The 27,424-nt window shown below is 42.9% G+C and overlaps 1 protein-coding gene across 1 annotated transcript in view; it reads right to left on the bottom strand.

The window, feature by feature from the left end:
* LOC140465561 (cyclin-dependent kinase 6-like) overlaps positions 1-17,844 on the bottom strand; it is a 29,751-nt gene extending 11,907 nt beyond the window's left edge. The window contains exons 1-4 of the mRNA XM_072561102.1: positions 17,624-17,844; positions 15,137-15,272; positions 2,699-2,866; positions 306-415 (exon numbers count right to left, since the gene is read on the bottom strand). Coding sequence (XP_072417203.1) covers positions 306-415; positions 2,699-2,866; positions 15,137-15,272; positions 17,624-17,844 — 635 coding nt within the window. The remainder of the gene's footprint in view (positions 1-305; positions 416-2,698; positions 2,867-15,136; positions 15,273-17,623) is intronic.
* Positions 17,845-27,424: the final 9,580 nt, after the last annotated feature.

The raw sequence follows: 27,424 nt of genomic DNA, 5'->3' as shown, positions 1-27,424 counted from the left end.
CCTCGGGGTCTTCAGGCCTCAGGTGGGGGGAGGGGTTTGAGAAACACAGTACTCCATAGTAACCTCAGGTGGTGCTGGAATTGAACCTGCACACAGTTCAGCCCAAACCAGCACACCCATGATGAAAATATGATATGGTGGAGAAGGAGGTTATATTTAAGGAAGAAAATAAACTGCTATCTTTACATGGATTAGAATGTTAGAAGAATCAATAACTCCCCAAGTTAATTTTAATGGCATCAAAGTCTGAAAAGGCAATATTCATGGGCATGAATCTTTGAATAAATTGATAACTGATACTTTACCTGAGTTGAAGCATTTCAGCAAATATGCAGCCAACACTCCAAATGTCAACAGCTGCTGTATATCTTGAATTTAAAAGCACTTCCGGTGCTCGGTACCACAGAGTAACAACCTGAACAAGAGAGAGATTAGTTCAAATGACTCATCTTCAAAACAGATTTTAGGGTGGGGAGGAATGGGGTGCTGGCAGAGGGAGAACACGCACTTATCGTTAATATATTCTCCTTCCTACTTTTCAGAAATGGAGGGAACTGCTTCGAAGACAAGAGAGGGCTCCACATACATAATGAAAATTATAAAATGCAAATTTAATCTATATGGAATAAATCAAATAGTTTCACACCTGATAAGACAAGTAGTGTGTTTCTTTAGAGAAGGTGCTAATTTCAAGAACACACAAATGCAGCAGTAAAGCCTCAAATGTGGTTTTAAAGACAGGAAGAATTTTTTTTGTTGGCTGTATTCTGTTTTTGCATTAAACTTTAATAAACAGAGGAAATGTATTTTCTGGTTATTTTTACCTTTCCCATCATTCTTAAGTCCATTACATCCTTTCACTACATCCCTAAAGACCCATTTAAGTCTATGAACTCAGCATGACATGAATCCCTGCTGTACGCCAGCTTATTGTGAATCTGTTATACACCTCTGTGTGTACTGTGCAAAAACATACGGCAGGAAGTATCAGGAAGTAAAATCTCCTGGACTTAATGCAGAATGCAGATTTATTCTAATAGAAGCACATTATTTTGGACATTTTGGAAATTCCTTCTCATCAACTGACATCTACAAGTGCTGAAGTGACGAGTACTTTGTAGAACAGGTAAAATACACAAATGTTCCAGTGTCTGGTTTACCTTTTCATGACCTCCTATTTTGCCAGTTATCTATAATGTACTGAATCTCTGATGTTGCTATGCACTTACCTTGTTAAGAAAGGGTGAATTATCAAAAGGAGCACTTCTGCAACAGTCCTTCACTAGCCTAGTCTAGAGTGCAACTCTAGAGACAGCTTCCCATTCCCCAAGCCACACACACTCTTCACTTGGAATTTTTTTACAAATTCATAAATGGAAAGTGGGCCAGCATTTACTGCCCATCCCTTGTTGCCCATGACAAGGTGATAGTGACCACAGCAGTCCATGTATTGTAGGTAGATCCTCAATGCCCTTAGGGAGGGAGTTCCACGATTTTTACCCAGCAAGCGAAGGGACGGTGATGTATTTCCACGTCAGGACATGGGTGGCTTGGAGGGGAACATGGTGTTCCAGTGTATCTGCTGCCCATGTCCTTTTACAGGGAAGTGATCATGGGTTTGGAATGTGCTAAGGAGCCCTGGTGAATTTCTGTATTGCATCTTGTAGATGGTATACATAGCTGCTACTAAACGTTGCTAGTACAGAGATGAATTTTGTGGTGGTGTCAATCAAGCAGGGCTGCTTTGTCCTGGATGGCGTCAAGTTTCTTGAGTGTTTTTGGAGCTGCACTCATCCAGGCAAGTGGGGAGTATTCCATCACATTTGTGCCTTGTAGACAGTGGACAGTCTCTGGGAATTCTGGAGATGAGTTACTCATGCAGTATTCCTAGCCACTGGCCTGCTCTTGTAACAACTGGATATTGACCCGTGGATTCTTCTCCCCATCTCACTCATCGATTTCAAATGCCTCTAGTTCTACTCAGGCTCCTCAGTCAGAAGGAGCCTGATATCAAGAGCTGTCACTCTCATCTCATCTCTAATACCCACCTCTTTTATCCGTGCTTGAACCTGGGCTGTAATGAGGTCAGGAGCTGAGTGGCCCTGGCAGAATCCTAACTGAGCGTCTGTGAGCAGGTTATTGCTGAGCAAGTTCTGCTTCAGAGCATTGTTGATGACACCTTCGGTTTACTGAGTGGACTAATGGAGCGATAATTGGATGGGTTGGATTTGCTCTGCTTTTTGAGTGCATGGTGTATCTGGGCAAGTTCTAACTGTACTGGAACAGCTGGAAAGGGGAGTGGCAACTTCTGGAGCACACGCCCTCAGTACTATTGCCGCAATGTCATCAGCCTTTGTTGTATCCAGTGTCTCCGGCCATTTCTTGATATCACGTGAAGTGAAATGAATTGGCTATCGGGCCCTTCCATGTTTAACAGGGGAGGTCTACTAACAATGGGAGACTGAGACGGGGCTATTCCGTGACTAAGTGGTTCTAGTCAGTTTAGCTCTCACTATGATGGCCTGCATTAAATCCAGCCACAGTGTGACCCATTTCATGGATTAAAGATTGACGCCAACCTTGAATCATTTTTCTTGAAAAGCCACTGTTTACATGAAATCATTACCGCCTCAATACACCAAGGCACCACAAAATTGTCCAGAGGAACAGGGGTCAGAATATTTCAGACAGAACTCACCACAGGAGTCAGTGCCATGTTGAAGCTGTACACTCGAGCCAGACCAAAGTCTGCTAACTTCACCTGGCCACTGTTTGAAACCAGGACATTCTGTGGCTTCAAATCTCGATGTACCACACGGTTTGCATGAAGGAAATCTAGGCCTCTACACAGTTGCAGCATTATATTCTAAATGCAGAATGATAAAACTGTTAAAAGTAGTGTGTTCAAAAGAAATTTGCAACGTAGTTCCATAATACATACAGGAGTATAAAAGTATAAATGCTTGTTTATGGCTGCAGTTGAGAAATACTGCTAATTATGCATGGTCTGGAACTCAGGATGGCCAATCCTTAGGAGCCCTGTTTATCTGTGGAGATGAATGTATGGTTTACTGACCCATTTTGACCTCAGAAAGTGGTCTGGATATTCTCATATCTTGTAGCCTAGCAGAAAGGAATCCCAGACTGGCATCTCTCTCACTGGCTATTTTTCCTGACTGGCACCGTTATGATTTTAACTGATATATTACCGGACATTCTAATCTGACTTGACTGATTTTTAAATATTTTATAAGGTTGTCTTTCACTTAAACCCAATCACTCAGTGTGACTGATCAGGTTTTAACATTAAAATAAAAGTTTATTACACAAAAGAAAAGCTAAAATAATCAATGAAAGACCAAGTTATTTACATATAATAGAATTTGAAAGACTTTGAAACATGCAGTGAAATACAATACCATCTAACCCAACGCCCCCGTCACTTTACAGAAGTTAAGCACCAAAACTTTGTCTAACAAAACTGACTTTGCTTTAAATGTTTCTTTCAATTCCTAGTCTTGAGAGTTCGATAGCCACTTCCTATTCACACAACCAAATTTAGACTTTCTCAGTCTCAAATAATCCCTTCAGGATTCTAACCAAACACTTCTGGTCTGGAACTTTGAAACTAAAATCCTTACACTGAGATAAATGATTTTCTACCTGTTCTGAATTATCATCTTTCCTTAGAAAGAACTTTGTTTATAGGTCAAACCCCAACCAGGTCGGCTGTGAACTAAAAACAAAGGCTTTCTAAGTGATGTGGTTTTTTTTTCTCCTCATCAGCAACAAAAAAGGCAACTCCTGATCCTTCTAACTGAAACCAAGCTAATGCTCTTCAATGTTTATTCAATCCACTGTCTCAGTGCAAATGAATCCCCATTATCAGCTAAGTACTCTTTCTCTCAGACTGGTTTAAAAAAAATCCCAAAACACTGACAAGTTAAAAGCCCTCATACAGACAAAAATCCACATGCTCACTAGTTCAAAGTCCAAACTCGAAAATAAATGATATTGATGTGTATATAAGTGTATATAGACCTTTTATCTTACATATACTTGTCATCAACATCCATTATGGAAAGGCTTGACTTTTACCATAGTGGGAGAATTTATCATCCTGACAGTGTTAGGATGAACGCATTAGAATGTTCAGAGAACAAAATCACCTCAGACCTGGATATCTCTACAGGTGTTCTTCATACTAGTGTCTTAAACTCAATCAGAGAGTCATAGAGTCACACAGCATGGAAACAGACCAGTCCATGCCGATCAAGTTTCCAAAATGAAACTAATCCCAGTTACCTGTGTTTGGCCTGTATCCATCTAAACCTTTCCTCTTCATGTATCTGTTCATATGCCTTCTCAATGATGTAGCTGTACCTGCATCCACTACTTCCTCTGACAGTCCATTCCATATGTGAACCACCCTCTAAGTTACAATGTTGCCTCTCAGGTCCCCTTTAAATCTTGCCCCTCTAGCCTTAAAGATGTGCCTCCTAGTTTTGAAGTCCTCCAACCCAGGGAAAAGACATTTGCTAGTTAACTTATCTATGCCCTTCCTAATTTTATAAACCTCTATGAGGTCACCCTCAACCTCCTACACTCCAGTGAAAGAAATTCCCAGCCTATCCAGCATCTCCTTGTAACTCAAACCCTCCAGTCCTGGTAACATCCTTGGAAATCATTTCTGCACCCTCGCTAGTTTAATAATATCCTTTTGAAAGCAAGTCTTCACCAACGTCCAGTACAACCTCAACAGTCACCCCCAATTCCTATAACCAATAGGCTGAGCAATGAAGGCAGGCGTGCTAAATACCTTATTAAACACCCTGTCTACCTGTGACACAACTTCCAAAGAACTGTATACCTGAACTCCAAGATCTCACTGGTTGACAACACTATTCAGGGTCCTCCCATTAACAGTGTAAGTCTTGTCCTGGTTTGTTTTACCTAAATGCAATACCTCACATTTATCCAAAATAAAGTCCATCTGCCAATCTTCACACCATTGGCCTGAATGATCATGGTCCCTTTGTAATCTTAGATAACCTTGTTCACTGTTCACTATACCACCAATTTTGATGTCACTCACAAGCTTACCATGCCTCCTAAATTCTCATCCAAATCATTTATATAAAGAACAAACAAAAGTAGAGCTAGCACTGATCCCGGCTGTACATCGCTGGTCACAGGCCTCCAGTCCAACAAACAACCCTCTGTCTCCTCATGTCAAGCCAATTTTGTATCCAACTAGCAAGCTCGCCCTGAATACCATGTGATGTAAGTTTACTACTTAGTCTACCACGTGGAACCTTGTCAAAGGCTTTACTAAAGTCCATGAAGACAAAATCTATCACTCTGCCCTCATCAATCATGCTGGTTACACCCTCAAAAACCTCAATCAAGTTTGTGAGACTGAATTCCCAAGCAGAAAGCCATGCTGACTATCCTTAATCAGTTCTTACGTCTCCAAATGCACTCAATTCCTATCTCATCAGAATCCTATCCAACAACTTACCCATCATTGATGTCAGACTCAGAGGCCCAAGTTCCCAGGCTTCTCCTACAGACTTTCTTAAACAAAGGCACATTAGCCACTCTGCAGTCATCCTTCGCTGTAAATAATACAAATATCTCTGCTAGGGGTCCCGCAACTTCTTCCCTAGCTTCCCATAATATCCTGGGATACACTGGATTAGGTCCTGGAGATTGATCCATATTTATGTTTTGTAAGACTTCCAGCATTTCCTCTTCGGTAATGCTGACTGTTTTCAAGACATGAATATTTATTTTCCTGAGTTCCCTAGCCTCCATTTCCTTCTCCACAATAAAAACTGACACAAAATATTCATTTAGCAGCTACCCCATCTCCTGTGGTTCACACACTGATCGTTAAGGAGCCCTATTCTCTCCCTAGATGCTCTTAATGCACTTGTAGCTGTGTTAGCAATGATGTTCTCTCCATCATCAGTTTTTAAGTGGGGATGTTTGCTGATGATTGCATGCTAGGAGAAAGTGAGGACTGCAGATGCTGGAGATCAGAGCTTAAAAGCTTAAAAGATGCTGGAAAAGCGCAGCAGGTCAGGCAGGATCAAAGGAACAGGAGAATCGACGTTTCAGGCATAAGCCCTTCTTCAGGAATGAGGAGGGTGTGCCAAGCAGGCTCAGATAAAAGGTAGGGAGGAGGGACTTGGGGGAGGGGTGTTGGGAATATGATAGGTGGAAGGAGGTGAGGGTGAGGGTGATAGGCCGGAGAGGGGGTGGGGTCGGAGAGGTCGGGAAGAAGATTGCAGGTCCGGAAGGCGGTGCTGAGTCCGAGGGTTGGGACTGAGAAAAGGTGGGGGGAGGGGAAATGAGAAAGCTGGAGAAATCTACATTCATCCCTTGTGGTTGGAGGGTTCCGAGGAGGAAGATGAGGCACTCTTCCTTCAGGCGACGTGTGGCCAGGATCTGGCGATGGAGGAGGCCAAGGACCTGCATGTCCTTGGCGGAGTGGGAGGGGGAGTTAAAGTGTTCAGCCACGGGGCGGTTGGGTTGCTTGGTGCCAGTGTCCCAGAGGTGTTCTCTGAAACATTCCACAAGTAGGTGGCATGTCTCCCCAATGTATAGGAGGCCACATCGGGTGCAGCGGATGCAGTAAATGATGTGTGTGGAGGTGCAGGTGAATTTCTGACGGACATGGAAGGATCCCTTGGGGCCTTGGAGGGAAGTGAGGGGGGAAGTGTGGGCGCAAGTTTTGCATTTCTTGCGGTTTCAGGGGAAGGTGCCAGGAGTGGAGGTTGGGTTGGTGGGGGGTATGGATCTGACGAGGGAGTCGCGGAGGGAGTGGTCTTTCTGGAACGCTGATAGGGGTGGGGAGGGAAATACATCCTTGGTGGTGGGGCCTGTTTGGAGGTGGCGGAAATGACGAAGGATGATCCGATGTATCTGGAGGTTGGTTGGGTGTAGGTGAGGACCAGTGGAGTTCTGTCCTGGTGGTGATTGGAGGAGTGGGGTTCAAGGGCGGAGGAGCAGGAAGTGGAGGAGATGCGGTGGAGAGCATCGTCGACCACATCTGAGGGGAGACAGCATCGTCAACCACGTCTGAGGGGATGATTGCATGCTGTTCAGCTCCATTCAGAACTCCTCAGAAACTGAAGCAGTCCTTCTTAGTCTGTGGCAAGACAACATTCAGGCTTGGCTTGATAACTAGCAATCTTTGGACAAAAGTGATTGCCAAGTATGGGAAGTGCTCAGTTGAGTCTGGAGTCTCTCCTTCAACATATGTGGGAGGTGGAATATTTGACTGACCAGGTCTGGGTTTGGCAACATTTAAGGAGTGTCTAAAAGCATTTAGAGTGCCTAAAAACTTCTGTCAAATCAACTACAATGGACCGGGCTCGAGATGGTTGAAAAGCATTTACCCCAATTAAGTTCTGGGGTTGTCTCAAGTCCCAAAAGACTAGCATTTCACAGAAAGAAAATAAAACACTACAAAGATACTGTGAAGCTTTCCCTAAAGTGAGCCAGCATTGACATTACTGACTAGGAGAGATGAGTTACCTATCGCTCATAATGGGGACAACCTGCCCAACAGGCTGAATCCTATCTGAGTCCAAACGTTTTAATGATGAGAAAAAAACTGTGGATGCCGGACATCTGAAACAAAAGCAGAAAGTGCTGCAAAATCTCAGCAGGGTCTGGCAGCATCACTGGAGAGAAATCAGAGTTAATGTTTCAGGTCCAGTGACTGTTCTTCAGAACACTTCAATTCATTGGACTCAAAATTTTATTTCTGCTTTCTCTCCACAGATGCTGCCAGACCTGCTGAGATTTTCCAGCAATTTCTGTTTTGTTTTAAAGATGAGGCAGAGGAGGGGCAGAAAAGGAAGGAAACAGAAGCAAATCCTGCCTTCCAGATCCCACTACCTTGTGATATGTCCACTCCACATGTCCAATGATCGTCAGGTTGAGAAACTGCCTGTTCAGCCACACGAAAACTCAAAGATGAAACATGTAAGTAGACATCATCCTCAAAACTAGGGAGAGTTGACAATATGTGGCAAGCAACATTTGGATCAATCAAGTGTCAGGCAATGATCACTTCTAGCGAGAGAATCAAATTATCTTCCTTTGACATTCAGTGGCACTTCCATTGCCGAAATCTGCAACTTGGGGATTACCATTGACCAGAAACTGAACTCAATCAGCCATATGAATCTGTGGTTTAAGTCCAGGTCAGGGGCTAGAACTTCTGCAGCAAGTAACTCAACCCCTGACTCTCCAATACCTACCCACCAAGCTGCAAGGCACAAGTCAGGAGTGTTGTGATGGAATATTATCCAATTGCCTGAATGGGTACAGCCCCAACAGTACTCAAGAAGCTCGACACCATCCAGGACAAAGCAACCCAGTTGTCTGGCACTCCATCCTCCACTACAACATTCATTTCCACCTCCAGCAATACAACTCTCATGATCCATATGAAGCTGTGATCGTTTCATCCCAGTACAGCAAACTCTGTTTTATCCGGCACCTTATGAACTGGCATTCTCAATATACCGGCAAAAATTATACCAGAATTATTATTGTGATCTCCACAATGCAGTCAGCTGAGGTACAACTGAGATGGTTCTCTGCTGGTAAGTTTTACTTAAGGCAAAGTTACATTATTATACAGCAGTGATGTGTAAACCCCTGCATTACATTTCTATTATTTACTGGGTGTTTTTATATTGATTATGTGAATCTCTAGATTGTAGTGGTGCTGGAAAAGCACAGCAGGTCAGGCAGCATACAAGGAGCAGAAAAATCGACATTTCGGACAAAAGCCCTTCATCAGGAATGACATTCTGACCTGCTGTGCTTTTCCAGCACCACTATAATCTGGACTCTGATTTCTGCAGTCCTCACTTTTGCCTATGTGAATCTCTAGTCCACCAGAATATCTGATCAACTGGTACACTCCTGATCCTGTAGGTCCAGTTACTAAAAAGTTTGCTGTAATATCATTTATTACCATTTATGTTCCTTTTCATTACAGATCTCAGACACTAGAACATAGAACATAGAACAATACAGCACAGAACAGGCCCTTCGGCCCACGATGTTGTGCCGAACTTCTATCCTAGATTAAACACCCATCCATGTACCTATCCAAATGCCGCTTAAAGGTCGCCAATGAATCTGACTCTACCACTCCCTCGGGCAGCGCATTCCATGCCCCCACCACTCTCTGGGTAAAGAACCCACCCCTGACATCTCCCCTATACCTTCCACCCTTCACCTTAAATTTATGTCCCCTTGTAACACTCTGTTGTACCCGGGGAAAAAGTTTCTGACTGTCTACTCTATCTATTCCGCTGATCATCTTATAAACCTCTATCAAGTCACCCCTCATCCTTCGCCGTTCCAACGAGAAAAGGCCGAGAACTCTCAACCTATCCTCGTACGACCTACTCTCCATTCCAGGCAACATCCTGGTAAATCTTCTCTGCACCCTCTCCAAAGCTTCCACATCTTTCCTAAAGTGAGGCGACCAGAACTGCACACAGTACTCCAAATGTGGCCTAACCAAAGTCCTGTACAGCTGCAACATCACCTCACGACTCTTGAATTCAATCCCTCTGCTAATGAACGATAATACTCCATAGGCCTTCTTACAAACTCTATCCACCTGAGTGGCAACCTTCAAAGATCTATGTACATAGACCCCAAGATCCCTCTGTTCCTCCACCTGACCAAGAACCCTACCATTAACCCTGTATTCCGCATTCTTATTTGTTCTTCCAAAATGGACAACCTCACACTTGGCAGGGTTGAACTCCATCTGCCACTCCTCAGCCCAGCTCTGCATCCTATCTAAGTCCCTCTGCAGCCGACAACAGCCCTCCTCACTGTCCACAACTCCACCTATCTTTGTATCATCTGCAAATTTACTGACCCACCCTTCGACTCCCTCCTCTAAGTCATTAATAAAAATTACAAACAGCAGAGGACCCAGAACTGATCCCTGCGGAACTCCACTTGTAACTGGACTCCATGCTGAATATTTACCATCTACCACCACTCTCTGACTTCTACCGGTTAGCCAGTTTTCTATCCAATTGGCCAAATTTCCCTCTATCCCATGCCTCCTGACTTTCCGCATAAGCCTACCATGGGGAACCTTATCAAATGCCTTACTAAAATCCATGTACACTACATCCACTGCTCTACCCTCATCCACATGCTTGGTCACCTCCTCGAAGAATTCAATAAGACTTGTAAGGCAAGACCTACCCTTCACAAATCCGTGCTGGCTGTCCCTAATCAAGCAGTGTCTTTCCAGATACTCGTAAATCCTATCCCTCAGTACCCTTTCCATTACTTTGCCTGCCACAGAAGTAAGACTAACTGGCCTGTAATTCCCGGGGTTATCCCTATTCCCTTTTTTGAACAGGGGCACAACATTCGCTACTCTCCAGTCCCCTGGTACCACCCCAGTTGCCAGTGAAGACGAGAAGATCATTGCCAACGGTACTGCAATTTCCTCTCTTGCTTCCCACATAATCCTAGGATATATCCCGTCAGGCCCGGGGGACTTGTCTATCCTCAAGTTGTTCAAAATGTCCAACACATCTTCCTTCCTAACAGGTATCTCTTCTAGCTTATCAGTCCGTTTCACACTCTCCTCTTCAACAATACGGTCCCTCTCGTTCGTAAATACTGAAGAGAAGTACTTGTTCAAGACCTCTCCTATCTCTTCCGACTCAATACACAGTCTCCCACCACTGTCCTTGATCGGACCTACCCTCGTTCTCGTCATTCTCAGGTTTCTCACATATGCATAGAATGCCTTGGGGTTATCCTTGATCCTATCCGCCAGGGATTTTTCATGCCCTCTCTTAGCTCTCCTAATCCCTTTCTTCAGGTCCCTTCTGGCTATCCTGTATCCCTCCACTGCTCTGTCTGAACCTTGTTTCCTCCACCTTATGTAAGCCTCCTTCTTCCTCTTTACTAGACATTCAACCTCCCTCGTCAACCAAGGCTCCCTCACACGACCATTTCTTTCCTGCCTGATCGGTACATACATATCAAGGACACGTCGTATCTGCTCCTTGAAAAAGTCCCACATTTCCACCACATCCTTCCCTAACAGCCTATGCTCCCAACGTATGCTCCTCAAATCCTGTCTTACAGCATCGTAATTTCCCTTCCCCCAATTGTAAAATCTACCTTGTTGTGCGCACCTATCTCTCTCCATAACCAAGGTGAAAGTCACAGAATTGTGGTCGCCATCACCAAAATGTTCACCCACCAACAAGCCCACCACTTGTCCCGGTTCGTTACCGAGTACCAAATCCAATATGGCCTCCCCTCTGGTTGGACACTCTACATACTGCGTTAGAAAAGCTTCCTGGACACACTGCACAAACACCGCCCCATCCAATCTACTTGATCGAAAGAGCTTCCAATCAATATTTGGGAAGTTGAAGTCGCCCATGACTACGACCCTGTGGCTTCTGCACCTTTCCAAAATCTGTTTCCCAATCTGTTTCTCCACATCTCTGCTGCTATTGGGGGGCCTATAATAAACACCCAACAAGGTGACTGCACCTTTCCTATTTCTGACTTCAGCCCATACTACCTCCAGAGGCAGATCCCCCTCAAACTTCCTTTCTGCAGCCGTTATACCATTTCTAATTAGCAATGCCACTAGTCTAGAATGTTGAGTGTCTGCTAACTGGGGATATCCAAGCGATTCTGGACTGCTCTCCACCATCAAAGACAGACTCAGAGAGTCCAACATCATGGAGTTTTGGGCCTCAGCTCTTGACACTTTGGGTCAGACAAGATGCAGTGAACTGCCTATTGGGTTTGGCTGAGGCATTAAAGGGTGCCGCCGGATTCTCACACGGCCATTTCTCCAGCACTCCGTGTTCTGACACACAGATTTCTATGAGATGCCCTGTTGTTCTTCTAAACACCAGTGAATATAGTCCTAACTGGTCCAGTCTCCTTTTATATGTCTGTCCTGCTATCCCAGGAATCAGTCTGGTACACCTTTGTTATACTCCACAGCCTGAACAGCCTTCCCCAAAACCGCACACTATACTCTATATAAGCACATCCTTGAGATCTAGGAGAGTCGGATTAGCTATATGGGCAGCAATCTATGAGAATCCTTGCTACTGTCTCTAGAGGATATTTTCAGAATAATCCAAGCACCTGAAGTGGCTTCTCAACACCCTGCTAGGTCTTCTCAACAAACTGACAGGTGTAAGACCAAAAGACATCATGGCAGAAGTCTATCAGCCCATCAAGCCTGCTCCACCATTCAATGAGATCATACTTGATCTGACATTCCTAAACTCCACTTCCTGCCTTTTCCCCCCACCCAACCTTTGATTTCCTCAACTGATTAGAAACCTGTCTATCCCAGCCTCAAATATACTTAAGGACCCAGCCTAGACAGCCCTCTACAGTGAGGAATTCCATGGATTCACCAGCTTCTGAGAGAAGAAATTCCTCCTCATGCCTATCTTAAAGACAGAGGAACCTTGATTATCTGAATGACACGGGCGGGGAGTATTTTGTTTGGATAATCGAATGTTCAGATAATCAAATGCCGGATAACACAGTTTAGCCAAGCATCGGGACCTTGCGATCTTGTTCGGATAATCCGAAATTTGGATAATCGAATGTCGGATAATCGAGGTTCCTCTGCACATGGACTCAACCAACACAAGAAAAAGCATTATAAGCTCGAGCAATAGTGAGATAGGCCACGTCACTCAATCTACAACATCCAGTCTGTGAACAAGTGGTACAAATGCATTGAGATCAGCATCCCTGAGCTGTTCATTCACAGGCAACTATGAGTCACAATCACCGGATATGAAGAGGTAGCTCTTTCTGTGGGGGCTTTGCAGGTTCTGAAGGGAAGCCTTTGTAGCCACATGCACTCTGACTTATCCAGGTATTCTAAGAAAACTAGCCATTTTGGACGAGAAGCGTGTCCTCTTCTTTGCTCAAATGCAAACATTCCACATTTGATGAGCTCTCCAGAACAAGTGTCAGGCACTTGTCAAATAAAGTTCCTTGAGTTCTACAATCGCTGGAAGGAGTCAAATCTTTGAATGCTGAGGACTCCTGTCATCTGCACTTCCACAGTTAAGTTTTGGCAGAATCTGGGCTGAGGCTTCAAGCCAGCTCAGTGTGAGTCATGAGTTGGCTGATGGCACTCTGCAAAATATCCATGCGCATATACACACACACACATACACACACACTCACACAGTCAGCTCTTTAGACCGACATCTCCTGACAGATACGTCAGTTGAGGCCTGCCCTTGGAACAGGCTGCCTGCAAATAGGCTACATCCTTCCACCCTGTTAATAGAAAACAAAATGCTGTGGGTACTGGAAGCCTGAAATAAAACAACAGAGAATGCAGGTTTGGCACGATCAATGGAAAGTGAAACAGCTAAACTTTTATGTTTGATATGATTCTTAAAGTCATACGGTCATAGAGTTGTACAACATGGAAACAGACCCTTCGGTCCAATCCGTCCATGCCGACCAGATATCCTAAATTAACCTCTTCCATTTGTCAGCACCCAGCCCATATCTGTCTAAATCCTTCCTATTCATACACCCATCCAGATGCCTTTTGAATGCTGTAATTGTACCAGTCCCCACCACTTCCTTCTGGCAGCTCATTCCATACACACACACTACCCTCTGTGTGAAAAGGTTGCTGCTTAGCTTCCTTTTACATCTTTCCCCTCTCACCTTAAACCTGTGCCCTCCTGTTTTGGACTCCCCCCACCCAAGGAAACGACCTTGGCAATTTACCCTATCCCTGCCCCTCATGATTTTATAAACCTCTGAAAGATCACCCCTCAGCCTCTGACACTCCAGGAAAAACAGATCCAGCCTGTTCAGCCTTTCCCTATAGCTCAAACCCTCCAACTCTGGCAACATCCTTGTAAATTTTTTCTGAGCCCTTTCAAATTTCACAACATCATTCCTATTGCAGGAACCAGAATTGAACGCAGTATTCTAAAAATGGTCTAACCAGAGTCCTGTACAGCCACAACATGACAGTCCAACTCCTATCCTCAATGCACTGACAAATAAAGGCAATTTTACCAAACTCCTTCTTCACTACACTGTCTATCTGTGACTCCACATTCAAGGAACTATGACCCTGCACCCCGAGATCTCCTTGCTTGGCTTACCATTCACTGTTTAGGTCCTGCCCTGCTTTGCCTTAGCAAAATAAAACATCTCACACTTCGCGAAATCAAACTCCATCTGCCACTCCTCAGCTCACTTGCCTAATCTGAGCAAGGTCCCGTTGTACTCTGAGATAACTTTCTTCACTGTCTGTCACACCTCCAATTTTGGTGTCATTTGCAAACCTATTAACTATTCCTCTTATACTTACATCCAAATCATTTATATAATGGCAAAAAGCAGTAGACCCAGCATCAATCCCTGTGGAACAATGCTGGTCACAGGCCTCCAGTCCAAAGTAAAACCTCCTCCACCACCCTCTTTCTCCCGTGTTCAGGCCAATTTTGTATCCAAATAGCTAGCTCTCCCTGGATTTAATGTGAACTAACCTTCCTAATCAGTCGACTAGTCTTCTTCTGAATGACTAATTTACTCGAAGTTCAGTCAGTCCCCGGTATTTGTGCAGCAGAACATGAGGACACCTACACCCCTCCCTGAACAAATATAAACAGGAGAGAAAATGATTATTGGGAAACTAGGTGTGTGGCCAACTTTGCAGGCAGAGAGCAGTTCAGCGGGTTGGACATGGACAAGGTCAAAGACACTCGGATGTGTTGCATTTGTGTACTCACAAAACTCACAAAATTCCACAATCTTTCAAGTCATGTCGATAAATTAATTTACTCATTCCTCCTCTGTCAGTAGTTGGCCTGGTCACACAGTTAACAATCAAACATTGAACAAAATTCCACATTCATCTGACTGACACATGCAGAACGATCTGGTGTCTCACAAACTGGGGTCAACCGAACTCAGGAATGAGTTTGAAGGTTTGAAGTAACCAACGCTTTCGATCATTTTTCACTAACTTCTAACCCATCAGAGCGCTGGGGCATGCAAGCTCTCATGATTTATATGACAGCTGGCCTACCTTTACTTCTTTATGAGGAAGGCCTGGCTTGTGAACCTTTGTCAGAAACATGGATAAATCTTGCTCAACGAGTTCGAACACAAGTGTCAACTTCATCACCTCATCTGTCCGCGAACTAAGCTCCACGTTAAACAACCTGAATAAGACAGGGAACAATTTTCATTTCCACAATGCTGAATTTTGTTTGGTAGCACTCCAATGAAGCACCTTGCGATGGTCTAACATCTTAAAGGTGCAATTAAGGACACACTGTAAGGTTTCGATAAGTTATTCTGAGAGACTGCTATAGTCACTATGGAAAATAGGCCATTAATGTCATATAAGTGCCTAATTTTGGCCATTATTTGTCCACAGATACATGGCTGAATCGCTTATAATGAGACATAACCCAAAACTGATTGGCATAGAATTCAGGGTAAATAGAACAGGCAATTTGTCCTAAAGGTTTATGCTGTCAGTTTACAGTCTACACAAGCTTCCTCCAAATTTTATTCTTCTAACCTTATCAACAAGCCCTTTTATCTCTTCCTTCCTTATATGCTTATTTGGTTTCTGCTTAAAGTTCGGTTCAGAGCTTGCAATCACAAGACTTTTGATGAACTGCTAAAGTCAGCATCATGCAGACTGAATTGTAACTGTCGTTAGAAACATTTGCTGAGCACACATTGTCCAAATCAAGGAGTACAGCATCAGTCAAGTTTCATACAATGGACTGAGCTGTACTGATTTTGTTTGACTGATGCCTGTTAAATCTAAACCAGTGCTGCTAAAGATAAACAGGAGTTATTCTCAATCTTTAAAATGCACATATGTATATGTGTGACTTTTTGTTTGGATCAGATATCTGAAAAACTTCTGACCATGGACACTTCTTCATAAATTGCAGATCACTGGTGAGAGAAGCAGATCATGTCTCAGAAAAAATCAGAAACTCCATTTCTGTATAGACAGCTAGACTACTTCTCTTGCAACTACACTGAATTTACGACAAGAGAGTCAATACCTTATGGAAGTTTATAAAATGATGAGGGACATAGATATGAGTTAATGGTAGTCGTCTTTTCTCCAGGACGGGGGATTTCAAGACGAAGGGGTAGGTTTTTAAGGTGAGAGGAGAAAGATTTTAAAAAGACATGAGGGGCATTTTTTTTTACACAGAGGGTGGTTTGCTTGTCTACATGAACAGGAAAGGTTTGGAGGGATATGGGCCAGGAGCAGGCAGGTGGGACTACTTTTGTTTGGGATTATATTTGGAATGACCTGGTTGTACTCAAGATTCTGTATCCATTCTGTATGACTCTGTCTTTCCCTGAGAGGCCATGAAAAATGCACTTTTATACATCTGGTTTGCAACTCTACACAAACTATGTTCACAATAAATGGAACATAGTTTGCCTGAATATATACAATGTTTTCTGATGATGTAATCCTCTGGTCTAATTAAAAGTGATATAAGCTGCACGTACAGAATAATTAGCTGTACTCCACAGAACAGCTCAAGGCCAAGTGCATAGGCTTCATCAGAGAATAGCAGTGAGTAACTACAGCAGAACAGGCATTGTAAGCAAAATGTGCTGGTAGTTAGATAATTATTGTGCAGAAATCTAACTGTATCCACAGCTTCTGGTAAAGTTCTAATGCTTGCTATTCCATCGGGAGAACAAAGATACTGAAGAACTATTCCCTTAGGACATTGCTGCACTAGCTGTAGCAATGGCCTGGAGATAAAGAGTGGTTCAGACCATGATTAGTTCCTATCCCATGCAGCACATTAAATCAGGGAGCAAGTCTCGTTACCCTTGCTTGGTTGAACCTAGTGTAAAAGATGAATAAAAATGGAAGAGATGTAGTTTAAAAATATTAGTGACGTTTCAGCAAATCGAATAGGTTTCTATATATCAAAGCACTGTGGATGCTGGAAATACTTGAAGTGACCCTCTTCAAAACTCTAAAGAAGAAGGGTCACTCGACTTAAAATATTAACTGTTTTCTCTCCACAGATGCTGCCAGACCTGCTGAATTTCTGCAGCAATTTCTCTTTTTGTAATAGGATTCTATACTGAGGCATGAAGCTCACCTTTCAATGAAAAAAAAACAATTGGGTTTGCAAATCTGGAACGCATTCTAGATAATGAAATTATATGCATATCTGGAACATGTTCACTGCTAAATCATTGTATCTTTTGAAAATAGTCCTCATTCATTCTTTCTCTGATGCTATTATTTGAAGTATCAACAATGTCATACTCATCCTTCTTGAAAAGCTCAGTTGTCCCACCCCCTGCAAAATTATGTGCAGGAAACAAGGCGATCTATCCAATGCCCTCTTCTTCCTCAATGGTAAAATACTTGAGGCTTTAGTCATCATACTGTTGACTAAGAGCCTGATTAGCCAATTTTAGCGAACATAAATGAGTATGCAGTTTAAGGAGATGGGGAAGGAATCCACAGAAATCTGAATGGTTTTCAATGCATGAGTAACCTCACCTGACAACATTTGGATGGTCAAAAACTTCTAACTGTTTTAACCAGGCCACCTCCCGAATTACTATGAAAGGGATACCTTCCTTCGTTCTTGGAATCTCAATCCTTTTCAGTGCCACAAACCTCCCATTGTTTTCCAGGTCTCTTGCTTTGTACACTTTTCCGTAAGCTCCTTCTCCAATCTCAGCCAGCAGCTCATATCGCACACAATGACTGCTTTCCATTCTTATCAGTCCAAAGGCTGAACAGCGCCACCTGGAGTAAACAAACCTTGTTATCAGCAATATCCTGAACAATGTACTCCCTTCAAATCACATAACGGTACATCACAGGAACAGGTCCTTCAGCCCACCATGACTGTGCCAACCATGGTGCCATTCTAAACCAATAGCATTTGCCTGCATATTGTCTGTATCCCCCTATTCTCTCTCTGCTCATGTGTCTATCCAACTGCCTCTAAAGTGTATCCATGTGCCTCTTAAATGTTGGTATCAATCTCTAAAAAATTCATGTGAGCACTGAAATATTCACTGAAATCAGATTATCTAGGATAACTGTTTCATATAAACACCATCCTAAGTTCATCTGAATGTGATAGCTGTGTCTGTCTTCTGTCTTATCAATCTCAGAATGGGGTACATTGGGAGAGGCTGCAGGGAGTTTTTTTTACCACAAGAAAATAAGGAATTTTATGAAAATAAAAGGAGCCATCAGCCAATCTATGCATTATCAACGTGCAGAGGTTTTAAAAAAGCATAATCCCTAAATATAAAGGGTCAACTGATAGCGAACTTCCAAGAGTGGGAGTTACTACAAAATTAATTCCCGAAAATGAACATTTTAATAGTAATTCAGTGAGAGATGTCTGTCCTTTGAAGTTTTTTCTCTCTCCTACTACCCCGCTCTTGCTATTGAACTCTCTTAGTCTAAGGTGCTGAAATTAGGTACAGAGCTAAAGATGCCCCTTACCTTGCTCAATTGGTTCTTCTGAATTCAAACCCAAACAAAGAGCATGTTCCACTGTAAATACACGATTGTGAATTCACCCATTCAGAAAAGAATATGCTTCTTCCAAAGGCTGCGTGTGAGCTACAAGTTCACAGAGCAATAGCAATACATGAGGTGCAGCCTGTTGAGGGTCCATGTGACAGAGATTATGAACATGCTGTCACAGAAACCAATATTCACTTGCATGATATTATTGTTGCTATTTGCACACAAGCTAAATGATTGAGAGTGGGTGCCCATTCAGACTTTGATGACCAAGACACATACAACCAAGTAGAAGGAATGCTAAATGGTATATCTGCATTTTCCTACTCTACTGACAATGGGTTTGTAAATGGATTAGGTGCTGAAATGACTTGCTCTACAGTAGTATGTAACTGGGTTGATAAACTTGCACTTGTTTGATCGGTGTGACTTGTACAAAAGATGCTGACTATATGGGCCACTGGCAAAATGGGGTACACAGTGAAAGAAAGCTGCAGATCTAAATGTAGAACATTGTATAAACTTTGTGTGCTCTTGATAAAGCAAAGCCTTTGTGGTCAATGCATTGCAGTCAGATGCAACAAGAAGATGTCTGCTTGTATTCAGTAACTTGGATTGAGGTGAATCTTCATTAGGATGAGGGAGAAGTAGTGATGAATGGCAGTCCCTAAGTAAACACAGCAGTGAGGCAGAGTGAAAAGCAGGAGGAAAGCAAACTAAAGGATACATTTACTCACAACAGGACCTGAGGAAGTTAGTCAACTTAAAACTTATTTCACCTTAAAAAACCTGGATGCTATGTTTACTCTGATGCCACTACCAATCAATGAAAATGAAACTGAAAAGGAAGTTCAGACAGAAAGAAGTGGGTGGCATCAGGGATAATTCTCTCAAGATTGAATTTACTGTTCCAAAGCTGCGCAAGAGACTCTGAAATCTCTACCTGGATCCCAGGTCTCTGAAACAAAAGGAATTTTTTGGTACCTCTGTCTCTCAAAATTAGTCATTTGTCTAGTGAGAATCTACGCCACGTAATGCAAGTAGGTCACCTATACAACTGACAACAAAAATAACTTTGTGAAACACACTTAAAATAAGCAGGATCACATTAAAAACTGCAGGACCTTAACATATTACTGGTAGGTACACATGGAAGGGTCAATGAATTGGCACGACTGAGGAAGTAATACATCTGTAAACTGCTTCACGTTTAGGAATGAGCAAATATTCGCCATGTTTCCAAAGTAACCCTGAAACATCCTTAATGCAACAAGTTTAAAAGCTACCCATTGTGCCCTATTCTGATGGAGTTTAGCTGTAGGGCTGCTTCCAGCATGTGGCCTAGCTCCATGACAACTGTTCTAATGGATTCATATCTCTGCAGACACTAGGCCTCAGGCAAATGGAAGTTTAAGTCATTCTGTGTGTTCCAGTCTGCAGATACTGCTGGGTGAATGTTGGTTGCTTCAGGCACAGTCAGATATTCCTTCGCTACTCCTTGTCTTCTCCAAAAAGCAAGAATATTGACAGGCATTCGCAATATGAAATGTGGTCAAAACGAAGAAAATTGCAGATTTGAAAATAAGGCAATGATTGCAAACCTCTCAGGAAAAAACTGGGGGAAAGGAGCACTCCTTCAAAGCCTGAAGAGGTTACAATTTCAAATGAGTTGCTTAGAATTGACTTCCATCAGGAACTCAATACTGATGTTCCTGTATCAGTTCAATCCTGATCAAAGGACCAACAAATATCAAAAGTTGCCAAAATAAAAATTCAGCCTGATGCAACTCACCCAGTATATTGACTGGAAATAGGTGAAGAAATGTAAATTTTAACTACGTCATCAAGATCATGCAACTGCTAAAAGGCAGTAGTTGGACAGTTATTCATCAATATTGATTCCTGCACTTTAGACTTCTACTGTAATCCGAGCAGGGTTAACTTTAGGCCCACCTATGGCTTCCAGCACTGGCTCAGTTAGATTGCTCTGGATCTGTTAACACTGCCTGAGAGAAATCACAATGGAGAGGCAGATCTGAATCCTCCCAGCCTCAGGCATTGGCAAGTCTGCTCAGAAAATATGGCGAGATCGAAAATTAGATTTTTGATGTTGAGGCAAGTTAAGTTGATTTTCCATCCAAAGTTTGAATGTTGAGATGCGAATGCTGCAACTGAGTAATGAAAAGCCTATTTGCATACATTTACATCTCATTTATATGCAGTTTTTATTCTCCCAGGAGACAGAGATGGCAACAATTCCTGACAAAGAGGTCAGAGCAGGTGCCTGGGTCACCCATGAAACTCTCAAAACTTGACGCGTTTTGTGGCAATACAGCTATAGAAATCTGCCACTGATGGATGGCCGCAAATTGGTCAGCTGATTGTAACAGCAAAGTTCTGCTCATCACAAGTCCACAGGGTTATCAGGAGCACTGCTGTGGTGGGGAAGTTGAGGAGGTCAATTGTGGGAATTGGAGACAGGATGCTGGGATGCAGAGTGGAGAATAATTGTAAAGAGGGAAACTCAACACATAAGGTGCTGGGGACGATAGTGCATTGGAGAACAGGCGGGTGGGGGGGGAGAATCATCGACAGTCACAATCATCCTACAACAGAGGGGTAGTGCAGCATCCATCACAACAAGCCAGCTACGACTTTAGTGACACCTGATTCCAATAGCTCAGCCCTGTGAGAAGTGAACATTCACTCAATGCGAATCTGTTGCAGCCTCTGGTTGTTCCCAGAAACAATGCAGCTTTTTTTGTTTGTTTTGTTTTCCCTTCGCTTTTGATTTCAACAGTTTGAAGACTTTCCAACATGGATCTTGATCAAATGGGGCAATGGGCTGAAAAATGGCAGATGGTGTTTAATCTGGATAAATGCGAGGTATTGCATTTTGGTACAAGAAACACGAATAGGGCTTTTTCAATTAATGGTAGGGCCTTGGGTAGTGTTGTAGTACAGATGAACCCAGGAGTTCAGGTGCATAAATTCTTTGAAGGTTATGTCACATATTGACAGGGTTGTTAAACAGGCATTTGGCATGCTTGTCTTCATTGCTCAGTCCTTTGACTGCAGGAGTTGGGAAGTTATATTGGGGTTGTACAGGACATTGGTGAAGCCTCTTCTGGATTACTGTGTCCAGTTCTGGTTGCTCAGTTATAGGAAGGATATTGCTGAGCTGCATAGGGTTCAGAAGAGATTTACCAGGGTATCCCTGCGCATGGAAGGTTTGAATTATAAAGAAAGGCTAGAGAAACTGGGACTTTTTTCACTGGAGTATAGGAGATTGAGAGGCGACCTTATAGAAGGATTAGATGTGTATATAAAATTAATGGTAGTTGTCTTTTCCCTTGGATGGGGGATTTCAAGACTAGGGTGCATGCTTTAAAGATGTGAGGAGAGAGATTTAAAGAAGACATGAGAGGCAAATTTTCTACATAGAGGATGGTTCACGTGTGAAATAAACTTCCTGAGGAAGTAGTGGATGCAGGTACAATTTCAACATTTAAAAGACATTTTGATAAATACATGAATGGAAAAGATTTGGAGGGATATGGGCCAGGAGCAGGAAAATAGGTCAAGTTTATGTCTAGGATTATGTTTGGCATGGACTGGTTGGACCGAAGGATCAGTTTCTGTGCCATATGACTCTACATAATGCTCCTACTTTGAATAATAACAAGATGTTATGTTGTGTTGGGTGTGAGGGAGAGAATGCTGCTCTCTCAGACAGGCTTCCAGGCACTAAGGATGAGTAGTCTGCTCAGTTTTTTTTGTAGCTGCAGTTACTATGGTAGTCGATCAGACAACTGATGATACAAAATAGCAGTACGTTTATGAACCTGGGCTTTTATTTGCAATGAAATGTCACCCATTCCATCTATATGCCTTCAGTAGCTTTCCTTTCTCAGTTGTGTACGCATGCATACTGTGTGTAGGTACACTGTGAAGGGCTAATCCTGGCTGGCCATGGTACACAACTGAGCTTTAAACATGGCACCAGCTATGGAAATCCCAGCCGGTCATGGTGATTACCTCTGCTGAAGACTCCATGAGTAGAACTGAAATCTCTGGGTAAGGAAACGCTTTTAAAAGCGGTGTGGTTTTAAAAGCTTGCAAGGCGAAAGTAAACAGAGATAGTTCCAGCCCATATTGAATATCAACAGCATTGTGAACGGGACTTTCTTTTAAATTCACTCGTGGGATGTGAGTGTCGCTGGCTGGCCTGCATTTACTGCCTGTCCCTAGTTGCCCTCGAGAAGGTGGTGGTGAACTGCACTACAGTCTGTGTTCAGCTACAGTAAGAGAAATCAGGAGCCATAGAAAAAAAACATACGTTGCAAACTTGAGAACATCACAAAGCCAGAATTAAAGCCTCGGATGCTGCCTTAACTGCTGTGCTTTTCCAGCACCACTAATCCAGAATCTGGTTTCCAGCATCTGCAGTCATTGTTTTTACCAACCAGAATTAAAGCAACAAAGGGCATAGTCAGCAGTCTAGCAGAAGAATAAAGTTAAGAGACTATTGAGGATGTAGAAAAGGTGGGAGATCCACTATTTAAATCACTACAAAGATAGGAAGCATTTACTAAAGCCGGATTCATCCAGGGAGAAAGCTATGAAAGCAACAGGAATTTATATTATATGGAGCTGCAGTCAAGCAGGAACCACCTCAACAACAAAAAGCTGAAAAGAAACAGGATTCATCCTATAAATAGCAGGGGTCAGTTACTGAAACACGACTCGTACAGGAATTGTTCTTTTTAAAAGCTTCTGGCAGCCAGATTCATTCAGTTTATTTGTTAGATTTATTTAAGTCATTAAGGAAATGGGAGTCATGTAATAAGGCTGTAATGAGCAGAAATCATCCAGAGAAACGCTGGAACCTTCCATTTTGACCACGCAATGTGGAACAACAATGAAGTTTGAATTTGTGAAATCATAAATAATTATAAATATAGGTTTTAGAATCCCTACAGTGTGGTAGCAGGCCATTTGACCCATTGAGACCACAGTGACCCTCTGAAGAGCACCTCACCCATGTGTTTCCCATGGCTAATCCCCCCAGCCTGCACATCCTGGACTGTGGGAGGAAACCCACACAGACACGGGGAGAATGTGCAAACTCTACACAGACAGTTGTCTGAGAAGGGAATTGAACCCAGGTCCCTGGTGCTGTGAGGCAGCAGTGTTAACCACTGAGTCAACATGTGTATAAGCATTCATATTGGGAAGGAGACTGGGGTGGGCTAGATGTTGATCAAAGGTTTTGAGGGTCTGAGGAGTACCTTAAGTTTCACCAATTATGATGATGGCAATAAAGCTTTGGGAGGAAATAGCTTAGGCTTTTGATGGACTAAGGCCTACCATTTGTGTCTTCCTCATAGCTTTGGTTTATTGTAAAACTTGCACGTGGCTGCTCACATGCAATGAACCACATCTCAGTTAAGACAAGAGTACAGCGTTGTCAAAGAACCAAATGATTTTACTCCATCGCATCAGACCAAATAGATGGTGGCAAAGTCTACGCTGTAGTGAGCAAAAGGACCGAGTTCATACCACTCTTTGAACAGCTGCATGGATCACTCATATAACACAGAGGGTGACTATCTGCCTTTAGGGCAGCTGAAAGAGCTATTCAAACACTAGGCCAAGTAGAACCGATTTGGAGGGGGGGGGGAACAGGAGTTGCAGCAGAACATTTAATTCCCACACTCCCACTCCTGCCATCCCTTCCCTGCCCAACCCTCTCCAAATCTGGAAATTCAGCTGGAACAGAATGCTTCCATCACCAGCTGATGAAAATCCTAAAGGGTTGCAGAATGGCAGCTTCACCTGGAATGATTCTTTCCCTACCCCCACTGCATGGTCCTCTACTGGGGCAGGCATTACACAGGAAGATCCAATTTGTGGAGGAAACTAGGATTTTTCTGTCTACCAAAGCTAGTTAAACTATAGGATAGGAGTTGGACGAGTTAGACCGAAGGGTCTGTTTCCGCGCTGTACGTTTCTACGACTCTATGATTACGTAAAGGCATATGTGGAACAGCCAGAACTTCATAAGAATGATTGACACATGAACTAGGATCCTGCATATCTTGGGACATTCAATACATAGCAGGATGCCACTACAGAAGTGAAAATTGAATGCATATCTCTTTGTGATAGAGACGTTAACAGAAGCTTTCTCATCCCTATCTATATCTGATTGTCAAATTGCCCGTTTCTGCATCTTATACCCACTGTGTAGTTTGCAATGATGTCTTCATTACGAAACAATATGCAAGATGTAACACAAATGATGAATTTTAGCCAGGCCAAAGCATTGCCATGAAGAACGTCATATCTCCACCTCGTTTTGCAAAGATGTAGTTTAATTCCTAAACTGTTGCAATTTTTATTTTTGCAAAAGTAAATGTGCATGTAGAGATGCGCTGTGTGTTCCCTTTACTGAAGAAAATGTTTCAACTGCAGGATGATTTGAGATATAGATTTCTCTTTTAATGCATGATATTGAATTTGCAAAATATAAATAAGGAACGGGACGTCACTTCTTCAAAGTCAGAGTGCAAATCCCCTAACCCCAGGACCACCCCCATTTGGAAAGACTTTGTTAACAAATCTCCCAGCTCCATCTTTGTTGCTAAACTTGCAACTGTTAATGCCCATAAAATTATCGTTTCCATCCGACCTCTACAAACATTTCCAAATCATCACTCATTGTTGCATTATGCCATGAGTTCAAGGCGAGTTAAAAGTAAACATCAGCATTTTTAATCCTAAAAATGTTTGCCCCAATTCATTGCAAAAAGTTCCCTCCAGTGCTAGAGGATTGCACTCCGATCGTTTTGCATAATATTTGCATGATGAAAGTCATTCATCATATAGATTGTTAAAAAAATCTGTAGCATGTAAGAAAAACATTAACCAAAGCCAAAACCTTTCAGCAATGTAAGGGTTATGTAACTGAAAGGTGATTGTAATGCAGTATTTCGAATTTGCTAAATATAACTATTGAGAAAATGAAACCTGTCTTCAAGAACAAAGTTCAATCAACAGCGAAGTCTCAAGTAAGACATTATAGACTACAACCAACCCCTGCTGATGTCCTTGAGAATCACCAAACCTTCAAAACTGCACCAGCGATGCAAGCGGTCTGTACACAAAGCGCAGTACCGGCCTTTAACAGGACAAATTCAGCTCCTCACCGACCCCTCCCTCCCACTGCACGTGTCTAACAGGTCTCAATCCTGAAATGGTTCAAATAGCTGTTTTTGTGCATGGAACGGTCACTGCAAAGAACCTGGCTCAGCTTTAGTGCAAGACATTTCACGCAACAACTGAAAATTTAAACCACCAAAGTAAGGGTGTGATACTGTGAATGTAAGGTAAAATGTTCATTACGCACGCTGCCCATAGGAATTGAAACTCCTCTCTGGAGAGGAGGGAATTCACAATTGTGAAAATGCAGAAGAATCCAGTTCTAGTAATGGAGCGCCAATCTCTGCCTTTTCCTTAATTCCTTCCAAACAATTTCAGTCCAAAAAACCATCTAGTGCCATCTTGAGTGCCTCTATTGCACATGCCTCCACCACACTTCCAGGTATGGATTCCATATCCTAAAAGTTTAACTCACTGCATGAAAAGCCTTTTTCTGCATCACCCTTGCTTCATTTATGCATCACTTTAAATCTTATTGTTTGTTTCACAAGCAAAAATAGCTTCACTCTATCTACTCTGTCCAACCCATTTCTGCTTTGTAAAACCTCAATGATCACCTTTCAACCTTCTCTCCATGGAGAACAGTCCCAAATTCTCCCAAATCTATCCTCGTAGCTGAAGCTTCTCATCTCTGGAACCATTCCAGTAAATAATTTCTGCACCTCTCTCTGATGTGTTCAATTTTTTCCTATATTATGGCACTCCCAACTGTACACAATACTCCAGCTGGGGTCTAACAAATGCCATATACAAATTCAACATCACCTCCTTGCTTTTGTATTTCTACCTTTTAGATTAGATTACTTTCAGTGTGGAAACAGGCCCTTCGGCCCAACAAGTCCACACCGACCCACCGAAGCGCAACCCACCCAGACCCATTCCCCTACATTTAACCCTTCACCTAACAGTACGGGCAATTTAGCATTGCCAATTCACCTAACCTGCACATTTTTTTGGATTGTGGGAAGAAACCCACGCAGACACGGGGAGAATGTGCAAACTCCACACAGAGAGTCACCTGAGACGGGAATTGAACCCGGGTCTCTGGCGCTGAGGCAGCAGTGCTAACCACTGTGCCACCATGCCACCCATAAAAAACTGAAACACTGTGCTTTATTTACTGCTCTCTCCACCTGCTTTGCCACCCTCTGTGCCCATATGTAACCAGGTCCATCTAGTCCTGCACCCCTTTTAGAATTACACCCTGTTTACGTTGTCTTTCAGTGTTCTTCCAACCAAAGTGCATCATATCACACTTCTCTGCATTGATCCTCATCTGGCACCTATCCGTCCACTCCACCAACTTCTGGAGTTCCGCACTATCCTCATCACAGCTTACAATTCTTCCAAATTTAGTGTCACCGAAATTTTGTATGCCAGGTTCCATGTTAGAATCATAGAGTCCCTACAGTGTGGAAACAAACCATTGTTAGTTTATATAAGAAAAACAAGGGTCCTAATACCAACCCCTGAGGAACTCCACTGCAAATCATCCTCCAGCCTCAAAACATATCATTGCCCATTTCTCTCTGTTTTGTACCACTCAACCAATTTAGTATCCATGTTGCTGCTGTCCCTTTTACACCA

Source organism: Chiloscyllium punctatum, chromosome 42 (genome assembly GCF_047496795.1).
Source record: "Chiloscyllium punctatum isolate Juve2018m chromosome 42, sChiPun1.3, whole genome shotgun sequence".
NCBI classification, from domain to species: domain Eukaryota; kingdom Metazoa; phylum Chordata; class Chondrichthyes; order Orectolobiformes; family Hemiscylliidae; genus Chiloscyllium; species Chiloscyllium punctatum.
Note: the sequence above shows the minus strand (reverse complement) of the source record. Positions and strands in the feature narration are given on the sequence as shown.